Genomic DNA, 24,104 nt, shown 5'->3' with positions numbered 1-24,104 from the left:
ACAACATGATGATCAAACTTCCTGAGGTCCAACATGAAAATTACACCACATGGCAACAATGTATCGCCCAAGATATCTGAGCTGTTTTCACCAACAGCTCAGATATCAGATATCTCAGAAAAACAGCTCATTTCTGAGCTGTTTTCACCAACAGCTCAGATATCAGATATCTCAGAAAAACAGCTCATTTCTGAGCTGTTTTCACCAACATCATTTTAGTTTTTTCTCTTCTCTGGATGAGTCACAAAATAGATTGGCACTGATCTGTACTCAAAAAGTCAATAACCACTGCTGGTTATCTAGGGTGCTTTTTCACTGACTTAGACATTCCCTCCATAGTGTACATATTCCATACATGGCATGAGATTGCCATATTAGCTGCACATAACTATATAGTATTTGTATGGGATTTTCTTGTCATATATTTAGTCTGACAGCAAAAATATTGACTAGGAAACCTCAAAGAACACCTACTTGAATATATTCTTCAGCAAGAATGTTGCTTATTGCACTCAGAATGTCCCATATCAAAGGAAATTGATTTTATTCACTAAAGTTTAAGACACTGCTGAAAAATTCATGTCTACCGGTGCTACCATTAACTATGAGTTAATCTGGAACAACAATGCAAAAACATTGACAAATGTAAAGTACTACATATGGAAGCAGTAATCCCAGAGTAACGTATCAACTCTGTGGTACCACACTGACAGTGGTAGAGAATGAAAAGGACCTGGGGATAATTGTGCAGGCAGATATAAAGTTTTCTGAGCAGTGCAGATGGTCTGCAAGAGTAACTCATGGTGTCTTGTCAATGATATACAGGAATTTTTCTTGCAGGGATAAGGAGGTGATTATCCCCTTGCATAAGGCAATGGTCAGGCCACATTTTGAGTACTGTATACAGGTCTGGAGGCCTCATTTTAAGAAAGATGTAAAGCTGTTGGAACGAGTACAGAGAAGGGCAACAAGATTAGTGAATGGAACAAAGGGTTGCTCTTACGAAGAAAGAGCTTAAGTTTTGCAAATTACAGTGTCTGGAGACTAGGCACCTGTGTGAGGTGATCTGAATGAGATGTATAAAGCCTTGAATGGTTTGAGCATGCTTAATGCAGATGGGATTCTTCCTGTTGCTCAGAATAGAGGGCATAAATTCAAATTGAGGAAAGACAGTTGTAGGATAGATGTGCGGAAGTTTGCCTTTAGCCAGTGGGTAGTTGATTGGTGGAACAAACTTCCATCTGTCGTTGTAGAAGTTGAAATAGATTCAAGGCAGAACTTGACAAACATTTGGACCGAGTGGATGGGTGAAATAAGGGTGTTTTTTATTTTGGCTGATGCTATAAAAAAAACTTGCTTTCTTGCATCATGTGCCTTTGCTAATGCTAATCTGTTGTTAAGAATGTAAATGTTAAAAAAAAAAACATCAACTAAAGACGTGTACAATGCAAATCTTTACACAAGCATACAAATAACTGCAGATTCACCACCATTGTCACTATCTTAGACTACCCACTATACATTCCAGATTTGGTTCTGCTACTACCATCTACCGTCTCTTCCCAAAACTGAAATAACATCTCAAATGGGCAGTGGAAGAGGAAAATACAAATTTGACAGTGTGATCGCGCTGAAAAGTAATTATATAACAATACAAAATAAAGTTTGAGAAATGGTTGAGGTACCCTCTGAGGTTAGGAATTGGGTACATACAAATTCTTGTAAACACTGACCAATTCAAAAAAGTTTATTATAAAATAAAAGATAACACGATATTTGGTTAAGACCCATTAAATTAAATAGAATATTAGATAAAAGCAATTAAAATATACTGGTTAAAAGTACTAAAAATATACATGAAAAAAAGTTAACACAATAGCTTTTGGCTGCTGTAAACAGCCCCTTTCATCAACTAAAGTAAAGTAAACGAAATCAACAGTGACTACAGCTGATAGCAACCACAAGTCATGGTTGCAAAGGAAGAGTGATGTGACATCCAACAAGAAGGAACAGGAGAGGTGGAATGGAGGCATTTGTTTACCTCACATAACACTAAAGGTTCAAAAATAGGGTGTATGAATGTACTGTGATCCCTATTAATTGAAGCATGATGGTGCTGATGTATACAAATGCCAACTAGTAGTAGATTTCAAAGCTGTCCAGATAATCTAAAATGCAAGCATCACTTGGCATGAGGTAATGGCTCTTCTGCCAACAATGCAGGTTGTGCAAAATCAGCATTATTGACATCATTGCAGTGGTCTTTCATAGTCAATCCTTCATATGACAGATCACTCCACCGACATAACCTGCATTATGGTAATAAATTACTGTGCTCTTCATTGGTGATATGGGTGTTTTTAGAGGGGGATATATGGTTTGTGATTTACTACCTGGAGTTTGTATAGTTTGGATGTTATAATTCAATAGGATTCTGGCCAGACCTTGGGATGTTCCGGGGTAAAAAGTAATGCGGGCAACACTGGTGGAGCAAGTCTCTTCACGTGGAGGACGAGCTGTTTGTAGTATGTAGTATTACTATTATGTGTCAGATCTTAGTAAATGCAATTGCATTTACTAAGATCTGATTTGACCCTCTCAATTTCTGTTAAGTCTGTCAGTTTCAATACAGCAAAGAGAACACATCCTTTTTATTAATGGTTGGACAATATTGTGTCATTGGGCAACCATATGAAATGTTATAATTAGTATTATCCTACATGTGTAGGCTTAATACTGATGTTAAATGTGAACCACCTTTTTAATCATAACATCTAAAAATCAAAGTGCATGGTTCTTCTCAATTTTGATGGTAAATTTAAAAAATTCAGATTTACTATTGTGATGAGCCAAGAAAGCAGTCTTGCTCCCACGGGGAATATGGTGAATACATCATTGAGGTATCACTTCCATAGAGTAATGAGAAAGGATTAAGGACACTGGATTCAAAATACTTCATGTCAAGGTTTGCCATGTGAGGACTAATGGGAAAGCACATGGCTAAGCCATGGCATTGTTTGTACACAGTGTTTGCAAAAATAAACTTAAGTTATTATTTTAAACACATTCACTATTTCACAAATGTCTCCAGTGGTATGCTTAGTCCTATTACTCAGGTTATAGTAATTTTCTAGTCACTGATGGACAATATTTAAGGCACAGATTATACAGATACAAGTATATAAGGAGGTGACAGCACAGAAACCCAGGTCTTGTTCATTGTTGTTCTGATTTCTCAATTTTGACTTGAATTTATTGTTGTTTGTTTGTTATTTGGTTTTTAGGAGCATTAGCAACTAAGGCCATATTGCTCCGGGATATGCGGTGGTCATTCCCTGACTTTTCCGCATCCTCCGTATTTGGTGGTGACGGGCTCGAACCCCGGTCTAATCAAGAAGCGTGTGCTTCGCACTGCTGCTCCTTCTCACCTGGCTACGGAGGCGCCCAGAATTTATTGTAAAGTCTTTGTTCCTACCAGAGGCTTCATGATGGTAGATATAAAGCTTGCAAGTTTGTGGGGTTGGTTGGTTGGGTTTTATTGGTGCATTAGCAACTAAGGCTATAATGCGCCAAAACCTGGTTGTAAAAAAGAAACTTTCAGTGGCCTAATGAATTAGGTCACTAAGTCAAGGTATAAAAACAAGTATAAACTGTAAAAGACAAATATCAATAAACAAGTAACAATTTTTTAAATATCAGTAAAAAGGTCTACTGATTTCAAAAAGCTAAAAACAGCAGACAAATGGTCATTGTCGGATAAAATCTGACCGAGTGTATATGGCTCAGTCAGATGGTTAAAAGCGGTAAAACATATATTGCTAAAAACTGAACAGTCAATCAAAATGTGTCTGATTGATAAATTGATTGATTGTGTCACAGGACTCACACATAGGAGGATCATTAGCTCTCACCAAATATGAATGTGTCAAATGACTATGTCCTATGCGGGTCCGGGCAAGAACAACTTCCTCCTTATGATTCCTGCGCAGACTAGCCTGGCACGGTTCAATTACAGGCTTTATACGATATAATTTATTCTTAGTCTGTCTATTCCACGAATCCTGCCATTGGGAGTGTATCTTTTGGTGTATTATTTGCCTGTAGTCTGTATAGGGGACTGACAGGTGGCGATTATTACTGGGAATTGCAAGGCGCCTCCGTAGCCAGGTGGGAAGGAGCAGCAGTGCGTATCACATGCTTCTTGATTAGACCGGGGTTCGAGCCCGTAACCACCAAATACGGAAGATGCGGAAAGGTCAGGGAATGACCACCGCATATCCCCGGAGCAATATGGCCTTAGTTGCTAATGCTCCTAAAAACCCAATAACAAACAAACTGGGAATTGCTGATTTGGCTGCGGTGTCAGCCAAATCATTTCCCCTAATTCCAATGTGGCTGGGAATCCAGCAGAAGCGGATATCATATTCACGTTCATGCAGAAAGTGAATCTTCTGCTGAATGCAAGACAGAACCGGATGAGGATTATATCTCACAATTATTAAAGCCTGTAACACGCTGAGAGAGTCGGAATATAAAATGAACCGTCGGTATTGGCATTTACTAATGTGATCCAAGGCTAACTCTATAGCGTGCAGCTCTGCAGTAAATACGCTGCATTCAGAGAGAATCTGCAGTTTGTGGGGAGGGATGCTGATGATGGATATAATCTGATTCAAGAGAATATCTGGCTTATGAACTGCAGGAAGTCTGTTGAAGTGAGCCCAATTGCAGTCGGTAGCAAATGGCCACATCAGTATTGCTTCTTATTAATTTTTCATTAAGCCACCTCCTAAGGAAAGAATGTGAACCACATTCTTAAATGTCACTTAAATTATCTTCAAGATAATAATTTAAGTGACTTTGGTGGTCTAATGATTCTATATGTTGTATTGTCACTAAGATGTTCTAAAGCTTTACTTTTGTAGCCTTCCTTGTCCATCACAATTTTTAAATGCCCTTTATCCATAGGGACAATTATTGTGTTAGGGCTATTACTCAGTGCCTTATTTTTTAAATTAGCTCTAGTCTTGTTTTAAGTATAATAAAGCACTCAAACCTACATTTGTATAATTATGTTTATTTCTGAAATGGAAACATGTACATAATGGAGTCAAATGTTTTGTGGTATTTTTTTTTACTACTTCTTCAGTGACAGTTGTCTTTGCAATATCACCATCACAAGAACAGGTATGTTCGTGGTCACAAGAACCATGACACACATGAATACCTTGGATCATCCTATGGATATAGCATCATCTGACCAAGAAAAAGAAAATCTTCAGAAAACTCAATAAGGTCATAGAACAGTTAATATTCTTAATTACTTCCAAAAGTTCTTGTAATCATTTATTTTATAATAAACTTGATGTTGAATTGGACAGTGTTCACAAGAATTTAAAATCATATAATCAGTTTGTTTCTGTTATTGAAAAAAAAAAAAAAATAATGACAGACTGAAAATTAAAACACTAAAGATAAATTTTTTATCATCACTTAATTTCCTTTAATATTATCTTGTAAATTAATTTAGGTAATTTATCTGTCATTGAAACAAAAATTAATATCCATGTGGAGACTAATGATATTAAGTGCATACAATTTTTTTTTTTTTTTTTTTTTTTGTTTTTTGGTAGTAGTTAGCACATGGGCTTCTGTGGCCATAATGCACCTCCCAAGGATTTTTTGCAGTACATTGATCTAAGCCCGAGGCGGGAATCGAACCCACGACCTTTGGGTTGCCAGGCAGGCACTTTACCTACCCGGCTAGCCTGGTCAGCTGCACACAAATTAATGACTTGCCAGTAAACTATAGAAGCATGCCAAAAAAATTCCATAAATTAGGTAAGAATGTATTTAGTAAGGAGGCACAACAGAAGGAGGGGAGGAAGGAAGGCCTATAAGTTGTAAGCCTTGTGGATTAATTTGAGACTTGGACTCTGCAAAGCTTTGGAAGAAAAAAAAATTTTTATCAGTGTGGACCAACCTAACTGGCAGAAGGAATAAAATGAATGAATGTGAACTCCTGGTTAGGATGATTAATGCTAACATAATAGGGCTAATTGAAATTTGGTGCCACCTAGAAAGTGAACAATGAGTTTCAATATGGTATGTATAATGCATTTATAAAGGACAGACACAACAGAAGGGGGAGAGATTGCATGGGAGTTATGCCAAGTGTAACAAATGCTCTCCCAGATTTGTAACTTATGCATGCCAGCACAGAATCCATGTAGTGAGTAGTTGGAAGCAAGGCAAAATGAAAATGGAAGTATGCTACAGACCATAAGATTGGGAAGGGTATAAGAATCTTGACATGAAGATGGAGTGGGAAAGCAAGCATAGGCAATTCAATTTTTCTCTTATTATTTGTAGCAAGCATGTGTGTGTGTGTGTGTGTGTGTGTGTGTGTGTGTGTGTGTGTGTGTGTGTGTGTGTGTGTGTGTGTGTGTGTGTGGATTGGGGGGGGGTTACAGGAGGGCAGAAGATTTTAAAATAAACTAGATTAGGCATGTTAAACTGGGGCCTGGTGCATCCCAAGTGCTGCAAACTTTCACAGCATTAAACCTATATGAAAATAATGATAAACTGTGATACTTAAAATATACACTAATACAGGATTTTAATCAAGTTCATAACTTATACGAACTATCATAAATATTATGATCATAAGAAGGCCTGATAGAACAGAGTGGTCAAGTGTGAGGGTGCAGAACCACATGCATCTTGAGTAAACCATGGTTGAAGTCCACATGATTGCTAAAACAACTGATTGTATTCATAGTCATAATGTAAACTCCTCTAACCTAGTGTCATGCTGCAGTATACATAAGAACATTACATATTTTTGTGCAAGAGGAAATATGCGAAAATATTTAATTTATTTTTCTCAGTAATGAGTACTGTGTGCACACTAGTGCAACCACAAACACCCCATGAGAAGTGTTTGTGCCGCCCATGAGCACTTGTGAGTTTAACACTTCTGAACTAAATGACTTATTTGTATCAGCATGTTAGGGAAAGTACAAAGGGCAGGAATAGCCTAAATGTGATCATCATCCATGAATCAGATATTATTAAAGGACTGACAGTAGAAGAACCCTTAGCAGGTAGTGATCACAGAGTTCTAAGTAGAACAAAGAGGAGAGAGAAGATGGTTGTTAAAGGCAGAGGCATGGGTTCTAATTTCAGGAAAGAAGACTACAACAGTTTGCAGAATGCTATAAGCTCTCTATCAACTGGGCAGATAATAACAAGGGGGGGGGCAAATACAGGAGAATCATGGACAATTTTAAAGTAGTCATTATAACAGAAACCACATATACGTATACCATTAAGAACACATAGCACGAGGAAGTCAAGATGGATAAATAATATTTAATCCTGCTTAAGTAATCAGAGAAATATGGCATGGGAAAGTTTCAGTTAATACTGTGTTAACGAAAAATAGGGAAGGATGAAGTATTCATAGTAGTGATAAGAGCCATTGAAATGTGCTTAAAGACTACCATAGCTTTAAGATTATCTATAATAGTACTAGACAAAAGATAAGACTTTCAAGGGCTGATTATAAGGAAATCACTGCTTAAGAGCAGAGAACAGGGACAAGGAATTTTTCATGTATATGAATACAAAGAAAAGAAGAAATAGTAATCTTGCATAATGGATGTTGAAAGCCTTAGACAACCTAGCTGATGAATCAAATGGGTACTTTGCATTGTTTTTTTAGAGATGAAGGACCCTTCACAACACGGAGGAACTAAGAGTGAGATTCAAGCTGAGCAGAATGAAATTAGTGACTGCAATTACAGAAGAATGTTTATTAGAAACATTTGAGTCTAAAGGCAAGTAAGGTTCTTGGAGTTGATGAATATACCCGTAATTTTTTGGGAGGTGGCAAGAGAGTGCACTGAATGATTAAGATTAATTATGAGGGCAGCATTGGACAAGAGATTCCATTTAAATTGGAGAAATTTCAGCATGGTTATTAGAGTGCAGTGGGTAACCACAGGCCAGTCAAGCTGACTTTAGTGGCGAGAAAAATCATGGCAGATAATCAAGAATGCAATAATAGGGACATACACATGCAAATAACATTCTGAAGGACACAGTGCAGTTTTATAAAGGGGAAAATCATTTTTAACTAACCCAGATAACTATTTTGATAGTCACTAATTAGCTGGATGTAGGAAATAGTTTCAATCATTGTGTCATCCTCACAAGATTAATATTCTGTTCCCAAAAATTTGTCCAAGAAGCTGACTCTTGGTGTGCTAAAGTAACAGGATTTTTTTTAAATTCTACTATTAACCTATAATATTCAGTTAAGACTAAACAAGGGTATTTAGCCCTGAGTCTTTACGTTATTATTCATATGTCAATTATTATGTTGTTTAAAGTTGTAAATAGTTGCACACATTATTGATTATTCTATATTCAATTCTGCACACAGGTGAACTAGTGTTTAAGCACTGTAAATATGCACTATTCCAAATAAATTAGCTTTCCAGTGTGTGTGTGTGTGTGTGTGTTTAAATCATAAATGTCACAAGAAAACAAGTTAATGTTTTTATGAAAGTCTACTTGTTTTCAACACATTCAATATTTTCAGGAGCAACAAAAATTACCTTAAAAAAAAAAAAACACCCCAACACAATTTAGTATTTATTTTAAAAGAGAATTTTTTTACCTCATCACCTGGCAGTTGGTCTTTAAATTCTTCCATTTTTGTTTCTGTATCATGGATTATTCCTTCTGCTTGATTCACTGCTTCCACGATTTCCTGTAAAAGAAAAAAATAAATAAATAAAAACCACACATTAGCAATGGCCAGATGAGTCTTTTGGCTGATTCAACTCAGCAATCATTACAGAATATTTCACTAATCACAGTTCCTTCAAAGTCTGTCACCAATAGTAGCAGTGGCCACTAAGTAAGGAATTTGACCAAATCACTCTTTCAAGTCATCAGTAACCTGCCTTAGGTGATTAAAAGTGCAAGAGATTCAATGCACAACCTACCCAAGCTGACATATAACTCTGTGTAAATGAACAATTCTATGTAGTAAAGGAGAGGAGCTCACTGTCCTAGGTATTAGGTTTTCAATAGTTTTGTCAATCTGTAGAACTAGTAACAGGCACAAACAAATGAATGGATGATTACTGCAGTATTCTTAGTGCATTGCAATCATATTCACTCTGCACATGCTGAAAGCAAACTGAAAATTTCTGAATAATCATTTGTTTAAGATAACAGCAGAGCGAGCATTTGGTAAAGTTTAAACTGACTGCTTTCATCACTACTGCTAACCTCTATATATATATATATATATAAATATATATCTGGAGAGATCCGTATGGACTCGAGATAGGGCAATAAATTTCCCCAATTCACATAAAGGGGATCAAAGGGTGAAGTGTGTAATTACAAACCTGTAATCTTCAACCTGCATTCCAGGGAAAATGATGGAATCACTGGTTAAAGTATTGCAGGACCATCTCAACAGGAATGCAGTTATAGTGTAGTCGCAGCATGGATTTGTTAAGGGGCAATCTTGTCTCACCAATGTGATTGGATACCACGATGCAGTAATAAAGTGGATGCAAAAAATAATTCTGACATCGTATAATTAGATTTCAAAAAAGGTTCTGATATTGTTGCGCATAAAAGACTGCTGTACAGATTGTAGCAGTGTGGCACTCAGGGAAAGTTACTGCTATGGATAAAGATTGAGTGGGAGAAGGCAGAGAATTGTTATCAAGTGTGCATTGCTCCTCTTGGACTAATGTCATTAGTGGAGTCTCCTATGGTTAAATTCTGAGCCCATTGTTTTGAATATTTATTAATGATATTGGTGATGTCATATCAGGCTTCTTGTCTAAGTTCGCAGATGATTATAAAAGTTGGCAGGGTAGTTAATGACAGTAATCAAGGTATGTTACTGCAACAAGATCTAGAAATATTAAGTAGATAGGCTGAGAAATGGCAGTTGAAGTTTAACATTGGCAAATGCAAGATACTGCATATGGTTAGGAGTAATCCCAAATTAACATACTGTGTGGTACTACACTCAGGGTAGTGGAAAATAATAAAGATTTGGGGGTGGGGGTAATCATGCAGTCAGCCATGAAGTTCTCTGGACAGTGCTGCTAGGACTACTCATGGGATTTGTCAATGACATACAGAAACTTTTGTAGGAGGGATAAAGAAGTGATTATCCTATTGTACAAGGCAATGGTTAGGCTACACCTTGAGTACTGCATACAAGGTTGGAGGTTTCATTTCAGAAAGGATGTAAATCTGTCGAACAGGTGTAGAGAAGGGCAACGAAATTAGTGAAAGAAACAAACTGGTTGTCGCAGGGCCAGACTTACTATTAGGCACAGTGCCTATGGCCTACGAAATTTTTAGGGCCTACAAAGGAAAGCAATATTTAAAAAACTCTTTACACTGTGACTAATGAAAAACGAGCTGAGAAAATGTACGCAATCGGCTCTAAGAGCTTCAATTCAATACATATACGCTATATAACGACTGTTCTCGCAACTAAAAGAATCCAAGTGATGGTTTCCATCAATTGAGGTGGTTTATCATTTATTATAATTGAAACTTGAGTCAAGTTAATCGACATGATTTGCAGTCAGTGTTAAAATAGAAGAAAATTTCACCCCCCCCCCCCAGCACATATCAGAATAAAAGTGCCTAAGACCTACGAATACCAAAATCCAGCCCTGGGTGGTCTTATCAAGAAAGGCTTCAGTTCTGCAAATTACAGCATTTACAGCACAAAGATGTAAACACTTTGTTTTCACTGTTGGATATTTTAGTTGTATATATCAGTGTAATTTTGAGGTAGGAAACATTCTCAACAAAAACTCATTGCTGCACAAACTGCATTTTATCTTTTCCCTTGTAAGATGATTAAACAATTTAAATTGCAGAAGCATGTTCTCTTCTGTACCACATTACAATAAATGACTTCACTAAACTACACATAAAACTATAACTGCTATATTGATTATATGAATCACGAAGTTAGCATACTGTACTTATGCTGTGTAATTATTAAAATATCTTCAATTACTGCCAGGGCCAGCACTAGTGTTGTGGTGCCTGAGGCAAAATTTTGTAATGGCACCTGATACAGAAAATCATCTGGTTCTCTACAATCATTAAAAGAAAGCACTTAACAAAATAGTTTACTAATAATTCCTAAATTTAGATGTATTTTGAAAATTTGAGTTGTAAAACATTAACAAGAGGAGTGAATAAAAACACACTATTTATAGGAGAAGATAATTATAATAAATGAAAGGTGTTATAATACATAAGTATATAAATTTATTAAATTAATAAAGACAGTATTATTAATTGTTACAAAAGATGCAAATTTAAAAATAATAAACGATGAAACACAAAGATGCTTAACAAATATATTTTCGAAATATTTGTATTTTCAAAAAAACAATTTCATATAAACTCAATCTACAAATAAACAAATTTTACATAAAATCAACCTTTCTGGCTTTTACATCTGCAAATTTGTTTAAAAGTTCAGAATAATTAATGCTTTCCGATCTCTTTTTCTATAGAAATTACTGCTAGCGCTTCTAAACGATCTTGTGTAATTGTTCATGTAGTTTTTAATTATTTTTAATTTTCAGAAACTGCATTCTCCCGAAGCCACAGATAAAGTAAATAAAATTTTTAATGCAATTATTACATTTGGAAACAAAGACAGCAATTCATCATTATGCAAATATCTGAGAATGCCTAAAGGGTAATGAATATCAGTGGGAAGAGAGACCTAGTAATTCTTTGAAAAGCTCTGTCCCATTAATATCCTTATGCTCACCATCTGTAAGAGATAGAGGGTAAATCTACGCAGTGTTTGCTTAAATCATCTTTTGACATTTCTTCCTAATGCTTTAAAATTATACAAAAAGTGAAACTTGCTACAATGATTATCTAATAACTCAAATCGTTCTTCAATAGAAGCTATTGCTTTATCTAGAACAGTGCACTAAAATTCAATCTTAAATTTGAATGTGAAGTCCAGAATACATTCATTGCATATTTTCTTGAGCTCTTAGAAGTACATCTTTAAAAGTAGCTTCCATGTCTAAAGATTTGCAAGTTCTTCAATTTTATTTTTATTATCCTTTTTGCCATCCCTATTTCCAACCAGTGCAATCCTACCCCTGAGGTTGCTGAAGAGATTAACCAAGGTGAGGTTCTTTCGCTGCAAGTGTGCAAATATCACAGTCCTCAAAGAACACATCTTGGTTTAACCTTTAAAAACCTCAGGAATGTAATGTTGCCAGGCTAAAGATGTCAACGTGCACTAGATGGAAGTGGGGATGACAAAACAAAAATAAAATTGATATATTGAAAATCTATATATTATACTTTTTAAGTATTTGACCAATCGAACTAGATCACTAAATTACTTCAGGGTATGTGCACATTAGCTAGTATTCTTGTTTGAGTGTGTAGGGTGGCCTTTACTCTCTTCAATTATTATCCGGTTTAAAAGACTGTAAAGTGTATAAAATTTCAAACATGTGCATATATTTCTGCTTATTATGTTTATAAATATTATTAAAAACATTGAGGAATCAGACAAATTACAGGGGTCATAAAGCTGATGTGGGGAGTGTTTTTTGGCTGATGCTGTATAAGTTTGCTTTCTTGCATCATTTGCCACTATTAATACTATATATTTGATACTATTAATTACTTCCATTTTCAGGTTTATTTCAAAATTTATTTCAATTTTGACAGACATCACAGACTTTGGATCAGAAATCCAAATTTTCTTCATAAAATTTGAAATGACATATCTTGCTCCCTGCTTAGTACCTCGAGACAATATCAGGTTTTGTGTTCCTGTCTTTACAATTAAAATAATAAATCTTTTTAAAACAACTAGAGTAAGGCTGCCGATGTTTATTCACTTTCGAGCAGAAAGCCAAATAGTTGCAAAAACAGCGATTGTTCACCTGACGGGTTCATGTGTGCAATTCCTGTATGAAAACTATAAGAAAATCACTTCAGGAAATATAGCAGTAAAAGTTTATAAGTAGCCTTATAGTTCTAGTAATGTTGGTTATTTTTATTTTTAATTTAGATAGAGTTTTTGTAGGTTACTACTTAATATACGTAAAACCGTTGTTTCGTTCAAATCTTGCAGCCATTGTTTTTGTATAGAGAGTGGTAGGGAATTCAAATTTTTGATTGTGGTAAAAAGGTAACTCTAACGTAACATTATATAACACACATCATCTAATGTAAAATTAAATAATACATATCACTGCATTTAAGATTCTATTAGATAGTGTAGTATTGATATTTAATTAATTAAATTTATTGATTTTATTAATTTTAAATATCATGGCACACACTAGAGAGGCAAAGCAATGGACACAAAATGGCAGGAGTGCTGTAATTCGGGGGAGAACTAAGGAGGATGATTCTCCAGTGCATCACAGTCTAAAAAAATGTGCAACTTGTGAAATGTTTGCCGAACTCTCTGGAACAGAGCATGATCCAGCCAAGGCGGATGTTTTTGTGTGCAGAGTGTCTAGAAATTAGGCGTCAACTCAGCGTTCTGATAGGAGTCTATGAGAGCTTGAGGTGTAGGTTAGATGACCTCGAAGAAATTAATGTGGGGCCCTGTCAAGCTCTCACCTGCCCAACTCAATGCCGGAGCTCACTCTTGTGCAACAGGCAACACAGCGGCAATCTCCAAGGCAGAATGAGCTGGTCCCACAGGAGTTAATTATTGTTGATGATTATTGTCAGGGAGACGGGGAATATATTTTGTAAAAAGGATAGATGGAATAGGACCAGGGTATGTCTGCCAGGGCAAAAGCTGATGATGCTGTAGAGCAGATATCATCTTTTAAGGGCACAAAGGGGATATTGTTATACGTGTTGGCACCACTGACAGTGAGAGTAGGAGATATGCAGATTTACTGTACAGGTCAATATTGAAAAAAAGTAGTTAGGGTTAAATTTCAGTGTCTCTAATTCTGCCCAGACACGATAGGAAGGAGTATATGATGAGAGCCTTGTCAATCAATTCGGCCCTGAGAGATTGTGCAAGGCTCACGGCATAGAATTTTTTTCAGCATGGCATGTGCTTGCTAACAAGCGAGATTGCTTCTACAGGGATGGGATGGGATACACTTAAATAGAAAGGGTGCAAGAGTGTTTGCTGATGCTATGGCGGCAGTGTTAGGTGGGTTGGAAAACTGCTAGCTCGTGGGAATTCACAGACTAAAGGCAGGGGTGAAGGTGATTCTTGCACTACTTCTATTAGAATGAGCAGTGGCCTGGAACAAAGGATGCTGGTGGTTTCATGATGACTGATGGCAGTCATCATGAAACAAATAAATACATGGGCTGTGTTAGGGTAACTAAGAATAAGAATAAGTGCATGTATACTTGCATATACACCAATGCTAGAAGTATAGTAAATAAATTTGATGAATTTCAAACGACGGTCAAGATGTCAAAGGCAGATACTGTTGGGATATCAGAGACATGCTGTCACACAGATATTAGGAATGCAGAATTGGAATTTGGGAAGTACAGTGTGTACAGAAAAGATAGAATAGGAAAGGAGGAGAAGTTATGCTGTTAATTAAGAAAAACATAAAATCTAAGGAAGTGCATACAGCTGACATAGATGGACAGTGCAATGTTGAGTCAATTTGGTGTGATATAAGCACAGAAAAAGCAAAAATAAAAGTAGGAGTGCGTTATAGGCCTAATGACTCTATTGAGTACAAAAAACAATTGTACAGAGAAATAGTGGGCTAGTAAATCAATGTCTTATAATGAGGGATTTTAACTTCCCAGATATTGACTGGAACCTATGGGTTGTTCACTCGCACACTAGCAAGACTTTAGTGGATGGATTTATTGGATAGTTGTTTTTTACAACAGCATGTTCAAGAGACAACCAGAGAGGGTAATACTCTTGATCTGGTTACTAGTGTATCAAGAATTTGCAGAATCTCCAGACCATACTGGTCTGGAGGCCTCATTTCAGGAAGGATGTAGATTTGCTTGAGCATGTACAGATAAGGGCAACAAGATTGGTGAGGGAAACGAAAGGGTCCTCTTATCAAGAGAGGCTTAAGTTCTGAAAATTGCAGCTGGAGACTAGGCACTTGCGAGGTAATCTGATTGAGGTGTATAAGGCCCTGAACAGGTTGAGCATGCTAAATTCTGATGGGATTCTTTCGCTTGCTCATATTAAGAACCTAAAAGGGCATAAATAAATTAAAAAAGACAGCTGTACAATAGATGTGTGGAAATTTGCCTTTAGCCAGCAGGAACAAACTTTTTTGCTGGAACAAACTTTCATCTGTTGTTGTGGAAGTTGATAGCTTAAATATATTCAAGGACTGGAGTAACTGGACAAACTTTTAGATGGAATGGTTAGGTTAATTTTTTTTTTTTTTTTTTTTTGGCTGATGCTACATAGGCTCATACGCTTGCTTTCTTGCATCACATGTAAGCAAGAACGCTCCTCCTGCAAAAGCACTGGCAACATTCAATTTGGTAGCATCATACTTCACATCGAAACAATCTTCAGTCTCATATACATATCAAAACTGAAACCACTTATATGATAATCATTAAAAATTAAACATATTACAATGGAATGATAATTTCACTTCAGATCAAGTGCTCTCATAACTCAATAAAGAGCATGGAGGCTGAAGTGATGACAGACGAGGTGATTTTTGTTTATTTTTCAGCTTCTTTAAGTGCAATCTGAAATATAAAATCATGAATACCAAAACATATACTGGAAGCCTAAACAAAACTTACCTTCCTTTTCTTATCCTGTTCAGCAAACATTTCAGCATTTTTGATCATATTTTCTATTTCATCTTTATTCAAGCCTCCAGAAGACTGGATCACAACTGAAACAAAGACGCATTATTTATTAATTATTTTTTTTTTAAAAACCAGAGCATTATTATTATTTTTTTAAAAACCAAACCTGAGAGAGAAAAAGAGAGATTCTCAAATTAAACAATCCAAATTTGAACAAATATTTTTAAAGAACACGACACCTGCAAAAAATACAATGAAGCTGAAAAGATTTTGGTAAATATTAACTTCTAGTGGTAACTCAGCTACAACTTAAAATATACAATAATTTTTAAAGAAATGATTGGGAACAAACATTCCTATTATTATTCAGGACAATGAATACATTACTGTAAGCCATTTTCATAAGAGAGCAAAATTTCTCCAGATTACTACTTCAGGAAAATGAAATCTAAGGAATAATAAACACTACAAAAAAATTCATAAAAGTGATTAAAATACAATTTAAGAATTATGACATTAGTCAGTACATTTGAATCATTACTGTAACATCTCATGCTGCAAAATTCTTCACAAGTTGCTATCCTTATGCTTCAAATCAAATGCTTTCCCATTAGAGAAAACTACTGTTACTTATTTTCAGTTGAGTACCACCACTCAAACCACTTTTTTGAAGCTGTTTGGCTTCTCATCAGTGAGTGGGTAGGTACCCAGAGGTATAAGGAGTGAAAACCCAATTATGATTTATTTACGCAATATGAGAGATGATTTTTATATTCTTGATATATTAAGAATATAAAAACAAAATTACCCAAAAAACAATAAAAATAAATACACAAACCATGTAGGGAGCATACAGCTCTGAAATCTCCCGTTTTCAGTTTATTTTTCTTATTTTATACATAACTTTGTTATATTAATTTAATGTCTATTTTATCACTTTATATTTTATTAAGGGCAAGTTAATGCTATAGAAAAACAGATGGTTTAGGGGAGAAGGCAAAATGTTTATTAATGGACACTGCTCTTTGTGGACTAATGTTATTGGTGGAGTCCCTATCTATATTTATTAACGATACTGATTAAGGTATATCAGGCTTCATGTCTAAGTTTGCAGATGATACAAAGGTTGTCAGGGTGATTAATATCAGAAATCAAGGTATGCTACTGCAACAAGGTCTAGAAAATTTATACACAGATGGGCTAAGAAATGTCAGTTGAAGTTTTAACATTGACAAATGCAAGGTACTGCATATGGATAGCAGTAAACGCAGATTAACGTAAAAACTGTGGTTCTACACTCATGGTAGCGAAAAATAATAAAGACCTGAGGGTAACTGTGCAGTCAGATATGAAGTTCTCTGAGCAGTACAGACAGGTAATCAGGACATCTCATATTCAGTGATTTTGCTAGCAGAGATAAATAAGGTGATCATCCCATTGTACAAGCCAATGGTTAGGTCACAACTTGAGTACTGCATACAGGTCTGGAGGCCTAATTTTAGGAAGGATATTTTTGTACTCATAGGCACTTGTGAGGTGATCTGACAGGTGTTTAAGGATTTGAATGTATTGAGCAAGCTCAATGCTCATGGCATTCGTCCTCTTGCTGAGACTACACACGAGGGAGCATAAATTCAAATTGAGGAAGGATGGTTGCAGGAAAGTTGTGCAGAAGTTTGCCTTCACCAAGCAGGTGGTTGATTGCTGGAACAAACTTCCATCTGTCGTAGTGAAAGTGGGTAGTTTGAATAAATCCAAGAAAGAACCAGACAAACTGTTAGAGGGGATGGACAGGTGGTGTGGGAAATTTCTCTCTCTCTCTCTCTCTCTCTCTCTCTCTCTCTCTCTCTCTCTCTCTCTCTCTCTCTCTCTCTCTCTCTCTCTCTTTTTTTTGGCAGATGATGTACATATTTGCTAATACTAATATTTTCACAGATGTATTTATTTTTTTAAATTTGTATTTCACTTCTTAATATTAAAATCAGTTTTATTTATTCTGCTTGGTAAGTGTGGCAAGAATTTTTATTAAATATTATGATGTTTGATGCTCACTCCTTTGTGCTAACAAGAAATAGAGATCAGAAAACTAATTTATTGCTGGTTTACATATTAATGGTTGGCATGTGATCGACTTCATTTAATAGAGGTTTTGTTCAAAAACAAAGATTGGAAGATTTTTTAATTTGACCATTTTAGAAGTCAGATTTTAAAGATGCGCAATTTTACAAGTTTAATAGAGATAAATAATGTAAAGAAGCAAGAAGCAAGTTCACACAACATTATCAATTTAAACACACACACACACCCCAAATTCTTTCTTACATTTATTCTATCAACCTCCACAACACCAAATGGCAGTTTGTTTTAAAAATCAGTCGCTCTCTGGGATGAAAGCAAATTATCAGATCTATCCCACAGCCATTTATTTTCAATTTATCTCCCCTTAAGCACATTGGCCGAGAAAGAGTAAGGATGCCATCAGCATTTGGTTTATCCTTATAGATCTCCAATTTATAGGGACTGCCCCTAAATCCAATGATGCTCTTATAATTATGGGTTATGCTCGCCATATGCATACAACCTTACATTTCTCAGTATTAAACCTTAATTGCTTTATCCCACCTGCTAATTGTTTATAGGTCTTGCTGAAATAGTATGCACTGATTCCTGTCATCATTAACCACACACTGCCAATCTTTTTATAATCTGCAAACTTAGACAATCATCTTGATATGCCTTCATCAATATCATTAAAAAATAATGCAGATAGTAAGGAGTCCATCAATGAAACCCAAATGACTGGACTAATAACATTAGTCCAGGAAGTGCCCATTTATAACCACCCTGTCTTTTGCTAATCAACCATCCCTTTATGCAGAGCAATAACATGCCCCAATGCCATATTCCTCCAGTATGTATGGCAGTCTTTCAAGTGAAACACTGCCAAAAGGCTTTACTGAAATCTACGTAAATGATGTTAAAATTGTTTATTCCATCTAGTTTCTTTGTAACTGCATCACACTAGCTAATCAGATTATCTCAGAAAATACCTCCCCTTAACAAACCCATGCTTTTATTTCCTAATGGCATTCCTGTCAAGATGATCCTGCAATACTTCTTTAACCATTCAAATGATGCACTTGTAATTATGGTCAAGTTTTCCTTATCTCTCTTCTGCTTCTTTCTTTAATAAATGAACAGATCCCATCAGTCAACTTTTAGGTTCAAATATTTCTCTTCTACTTTCCTTCTCACTTATAAGAAAATCATTTTGCTCCCACTTGATGGGCTTCTTTTGTTTCTATCTCCGAAAACTTCTTCATGCACGAATGTAGATGCAAATATTTATTTAGTTTGTCAAAAACCTGAAGAGGATCACCCGCAGAGCTGCAACATTCATATCTAGTGGGGCAATGTTTATCCCCCTTTTTCCCTAGTGTTAACATAAGCACTAGAATTCTTTGCTACTTTTCTTTGCATTCTTAGCAAAGGACTTTTCATAATCTGCCTTAACTTGTTAACCCCTTAGTGGCCTGATTGCAGACCAGTTTGTCTTTTTGTAGGATTCCATGCCCCCTGATAACCATCCCATTTTTCTTCTCTGCCACTAGTCTCATCAGTTGGACATACATTTAGATCCAAATATTAATAGCTTAATAAAAAACTTGGAAGCTATTCTATGATTACTTCCCATTGATTCCCATTTAGAATTTGTTGGTAACATATCAGCTGTTCCCAACTACATATTGTTGGGATATCAGAGACATGGTGTCACACAGATATCAGGAATGCAGAATTGGAAGGGGTGTTGTGCTGTTAATTAAGAAAAACAAAATCAAAAGAAGTGCATCCAGTTGATATAGATGAACAGTGCACTGTTGAGTCAGTTTGGTGTGACATAAGCACTGCGAAAGCAAAAATAAGAGTAGGAGTGTGTTATAGGCCTAATGACTAGAATGAGTACAATGAACAATTGTACAGAGAAGTACAGTGGGCTAGTAAATCAGAATGTCTTATAATGGGGAGATTTTAACTTCCCAGATATTGACTGGAACTAGTGTGTTGGTCACTCACACACTAGTAAGACTTTTGTGGATTTATTGGATGATTCTTTTCTGCAGTAGCATGTTTGAGAGACAACCAGAGAGGGTAATACTTTTGATCTGGTTATCAAGCAGTGATCACAGTGTACCGATGTGGGATTTATTTAAAGATACAATTACTATCATGGGTAAAGGAAAGGGTTTTTATTTCCGTAAAGGTGAGTACAGTGTTCTCCGACAGTTTTTTAAATTCCGTACAGTGGTATCAACTGACGATGTTGCCAACAGTAAATTCTAAGTGGGAAGCATTCAAGGAATTAATCGTGGATGCTACAAAAAGTTTCATACCTATTAAGAAATACTGTTCAAGGTTTAGACCTAAATGGTTATATAATGAACTAATGAGACTCATGACAGAGAAGAAAAATGCATGGGATGCATATAAATTATCGGGCAACACAGAAGTCCATGATAGATATAAGCTAGTCTGTAATCAAGTCACAAAGGAGGTTAGGCAGGCGAAGGCAGATTACGAGAAATCTTTGGCAAAGGATGCTAAGAAAAACAGCAAGGATTTCTTTACTTATATAAACTCTAAAAGGAAGGGGATGAATCTGATTGGTCCACTTGATATCGATGGTTCAACTGTTGATGATCCTGCTCAGATAGCAAACAAACTGAATGAGTATTTTGCATATACATTCACACATGAGGAGTTATTAAGGGAAGAAAATGCCAGACGTTTATCTAACTGTAACAGGGTGCTTAATGATTTTGTAATAACTGAGAGCAAAGTGGAGGAAAAATTGCTGAAGTTAAACATAAGAAAGGCACCTGGGGTGGATGGGATCTATCCAGTTACATTAAAGGAGGCAGCAAAGGAAGTAAGCAAACCCTTAGCCATAATTATGAGTGCATCCTTGGACTCAAGTGAGAGCCCCACAGACTGGAGATGTGCAAATGTATCACCAATTCACAAAGGGGGAACGGAGGGTGACACGAGTAATTACAGATCAGTTAGTTTAACTTCTGTTCTGGGCAAAATAATGAGCCACTGGTTAAAGATGCATTGCAGGATCGTCTAGACAAGACTGCAGTAATAATTCAGACACAGCATGGGTTTGTTAAAGGAAAGTCTTGTCTGACAAATTTGATAGGTAAATATTTGTACTGACGATTAATTGTAAACTCTACGGACTTGGTTGTCGTGCCGGAGTATAAACAGAAAAATTTATTTTACAGGGGTATAGTATTCTTCCCCCACTAGAGAAAGCGTATATCGTGAGAGGCAGAAACAGACATCCAGGGTGGAATAGGTGCAGTGTATCCTGAAAAATGTCACTTAAATCGACATTCCATGTCTGAGCAAGCTCTTTCATCCGGAGTGAGGCAGGTTGATTTTCATTTGGTTCGCTCTCGTAGAAGGAATCACACCACGTTACCAAAGATACTCCCAACTGGGGTGTGATGGAAGGCTCTGGTTCTTAGCAGCATAGTGGAGCAGTAGTGTTTTTCTATGAAGGTGTAATGGGGGAAGGATCATGCACTTTGATATAAAGACTTTGGATCGGATAAGTCCCGAAAGCTCCCAGTACAGTCCTCAGAGCACTGTGTTGGATCACATTTAGCCATTTTAAAGTAGTGCTCCTGGGAGAGTCACATACTGGACAACCATAATTTAGACATGAACATATTAAAGTTCTATAAAGATGCAGTAAAATATACCAATCAGTTCCCCATGACACCGATCGAAGTATATTCATATGATTTATACAAATAGTTCTTAAATGAGTAATGCAAGGTTGGAAATTTAGTTTGCTGTCTAAATCTAACTAATCAGCCTAAGAAATCTAACAGTATTAACAAGCACAATTGGAGTATTGTTTATTTGTAGTCCAGGATTGGGATAGAGAGCTTGTTGCTTGCAAAAGTGGGTGGCAGTGCATTTCTTTTCTGATAGCCGGTAATTGTTCCACACAGTCCAGGATTCTATTCTGGTTATGGCAAGTTGGAGTTGCTGTTCAGTGGTATTCATACTTTGAGATTGACAGGAAATAAGGTCATCTGCATACACATAAGTTTCAATGGTTTTTGGGATATCCCGTATCATATTGTTAACCTGAATTGCAAATAATGTCGGAGTAGTATCGATCCCCTGCGGGACTCCTTCCTGAATGTGAGATGCAGCAGACAGTATGTCAGACCTGAAGAGAATTCAATTGTAGAAAATTTTGAATTATGCCTGGCCCCTAAGCCTCAGATATTAAAGGTCCAAGTTAATACCATGATGTCATGTAGTGTCAAATGTCTTTACAAGATCTAAGTTGACCATGACTAGATGTTTCGCGACAAAGCTGAATCTCATTTTTTTTTTTTTTTTTTTTTAATGCGCTTGCACGAATGGTTGTGGTTCTGCTGTGTTTGTGCTCCTGCAAAAGTGAGCTAAATGAATCGTTTCTGATGAATCTGCTCCAACATTTTTATACTGTCTGAATCAGCGAGTTATGTTCATCACATCCATCAAGAAAGAGGTTTTGGAAAGATAGTTTTCATGCTATAATGAATGAAATTTATGTTTCCTTTCTACAAAGCATTTCAGATCGTTTCCGTAGGTGCCCCAGAAGCTGGGAAGTATCAACGAAAGGATCACTCCCTCGCAATATAACCAAGGTCAGTCACTTTACTGTTTTTGTCCGATAATAGCACGCAAGGTCACCTGCCATTGTTCTTACAAAGAGGACTGAGCCTTTCAAAAGACCCTCTGCTAGTTAATCTGCAGTGGCGTGAAATCCAGAACTGTTGTTTAAATTAGGAATCTACAAGTATATCTTTGAATGAATTGTAATTGAATTCTGAAGAATTTTAACTAAAGTTCACGGATACGTTTAGTACAAAATTATTTCAGATAGCAATAATTCTGTGTTGTATATCTCATACTTTGTATATTCATATTTTGTATATTTTTTATCGTTTAATCTCAAAAGAAATTCTGTATACTTATTGTTAATTACAATGGCTCCGCAAGTGCATATTATTTGTGCAAAAAGAAATGCAAAGACTTCCTTCAATGCAATGCGGTCTTGTGTACTGCATCAAATGCATAGATATGTCAACTGCCAACTGGAGAAAGATGTCACAGGCAGCAATCAACTCGTGGAAGGGCCCTTGTATAAATCACAGGCAATCAAAGAAAAAGCAGACAAAACATGAAAATAACTTAGGCTCCAGCCTAGGTGATCCCTCAAGCCCTCCCAACGATGAATCTCACTGTTTCAACTGTCCCTCATCGTCAATGGATACTCGGCAGAGTGGGCTATCCGAGGCCATACCTCATGATGTGGCATCAGAGCAGACAAATCGCTCCTTCTCTCACTTCCTTAACCAAGTAGTTTCACAAGATGAAAATCCAAATGAACTGACCACAAAACTCATTTTTCAAATCTTGGACACTCACAAATCCGTGATGGTCTCTGTTCTTGATGAAACTAAAAAAAATCAGATTGGAAAACGCACAATTGCATGAATTTAATTATATTTTACTAAAGAAACTTTCAGATTTGAAAGATCTTATTCGAAACTCCAGTAGGTCATTAAGTCCTACATACAATTGGATGAAACCCATGGAAAACTCCACTTTCCAGTCAACCCCTGCTTCTGTTGCAGAAGCCACTTACGCATCTGAAGACAGCAGAATCTATCTGCCTCTAATCACACAGGCAGACGTCGACATCCTCCTCCTGTTGTGGGAACAGCCATGAACTACAATCAGAGACAATCCCCAGAACCAAAAGTTTGACCAAGGGTATTTTTTTCTCGAGACTCCAACCCCAACTCTGCGATAGAGAAGTAGAGCGACACATCAGAACGCAGCTGCAGATAGAAACAAAGGCAATAAAAATTATTTCTAAACACAAATCGTACAACTCTTTCTACATTCAATGCTAGCAAACAGACTTTGATGAATTACTGAAGGACCACTGTTGGCCTGTGGAACTATCATTCGGCCTTTCTATGGATGACCCCCTGTCCTAAGTCACTCGCTGGTAACCCTAGGTTACCAGCTAGTGACTTAGCTATCAAAACAAGTGAGCATGAATGACAATCCGTGTGTTTTTCAGATATTCAGGAATCTCTACAGGAAATAATGCCTACAAATGATTCGTTTGTCTCTTCAGCCTACCAGAATTTGAATGACACTAACTCTTGTGA

At 36.4% G+C, this 24,104-nt stretch overlaps 1 protein-coding gene across 1 annotated transcript in view; it reads right to left on the bottom strand.

Annotated features, from left to right (window-relative positions):
- The window catches only part of Hsc70-5 (Heat shock protein 70 cognate 5), a 214,480-nt gene that overhangs the window by 15,368 nt on the left and 175,008 nt on the right, over positions 1-24,104 (bottom strand). Inside the window, exons 14-15 of the mRNA XM_090385060.1 lie at positions 15,844-15,938; positions 8,687-8,779 (exon numbers count right to left, since the gene is read on the bottom strand). Of these exons, the coding sequence (XP_090241186.1) occupies positions 8,687-8,779; positions 15,844-15,938 (188 nt within the window). The remainder of the gene's footprint in view (positions 1-8,686; positions 8,780-15,843; positions 15,939-24,104) is intronic.

The sequence above is a fragment of the Mastigoproctus giganteus genome, chromosome 11 (genome assembly GCF_048544385.1).
Source record: "Mastigoproctus giganteus isolate SK-2022 chromosome 11, ASM4854438v1, whole genome shotgun sequence".
NCBI lineage: Eukaryota > Metazoa > Arthropoda > Arachnida > Uropygi > Thelyphonidae > Mastigoproctus > Mastigoproctus giganteus.
Note: the sequence above shows the minus strand (reverse complement) of the source record. Positions and strands in the feature narration are given on the sequence as shown.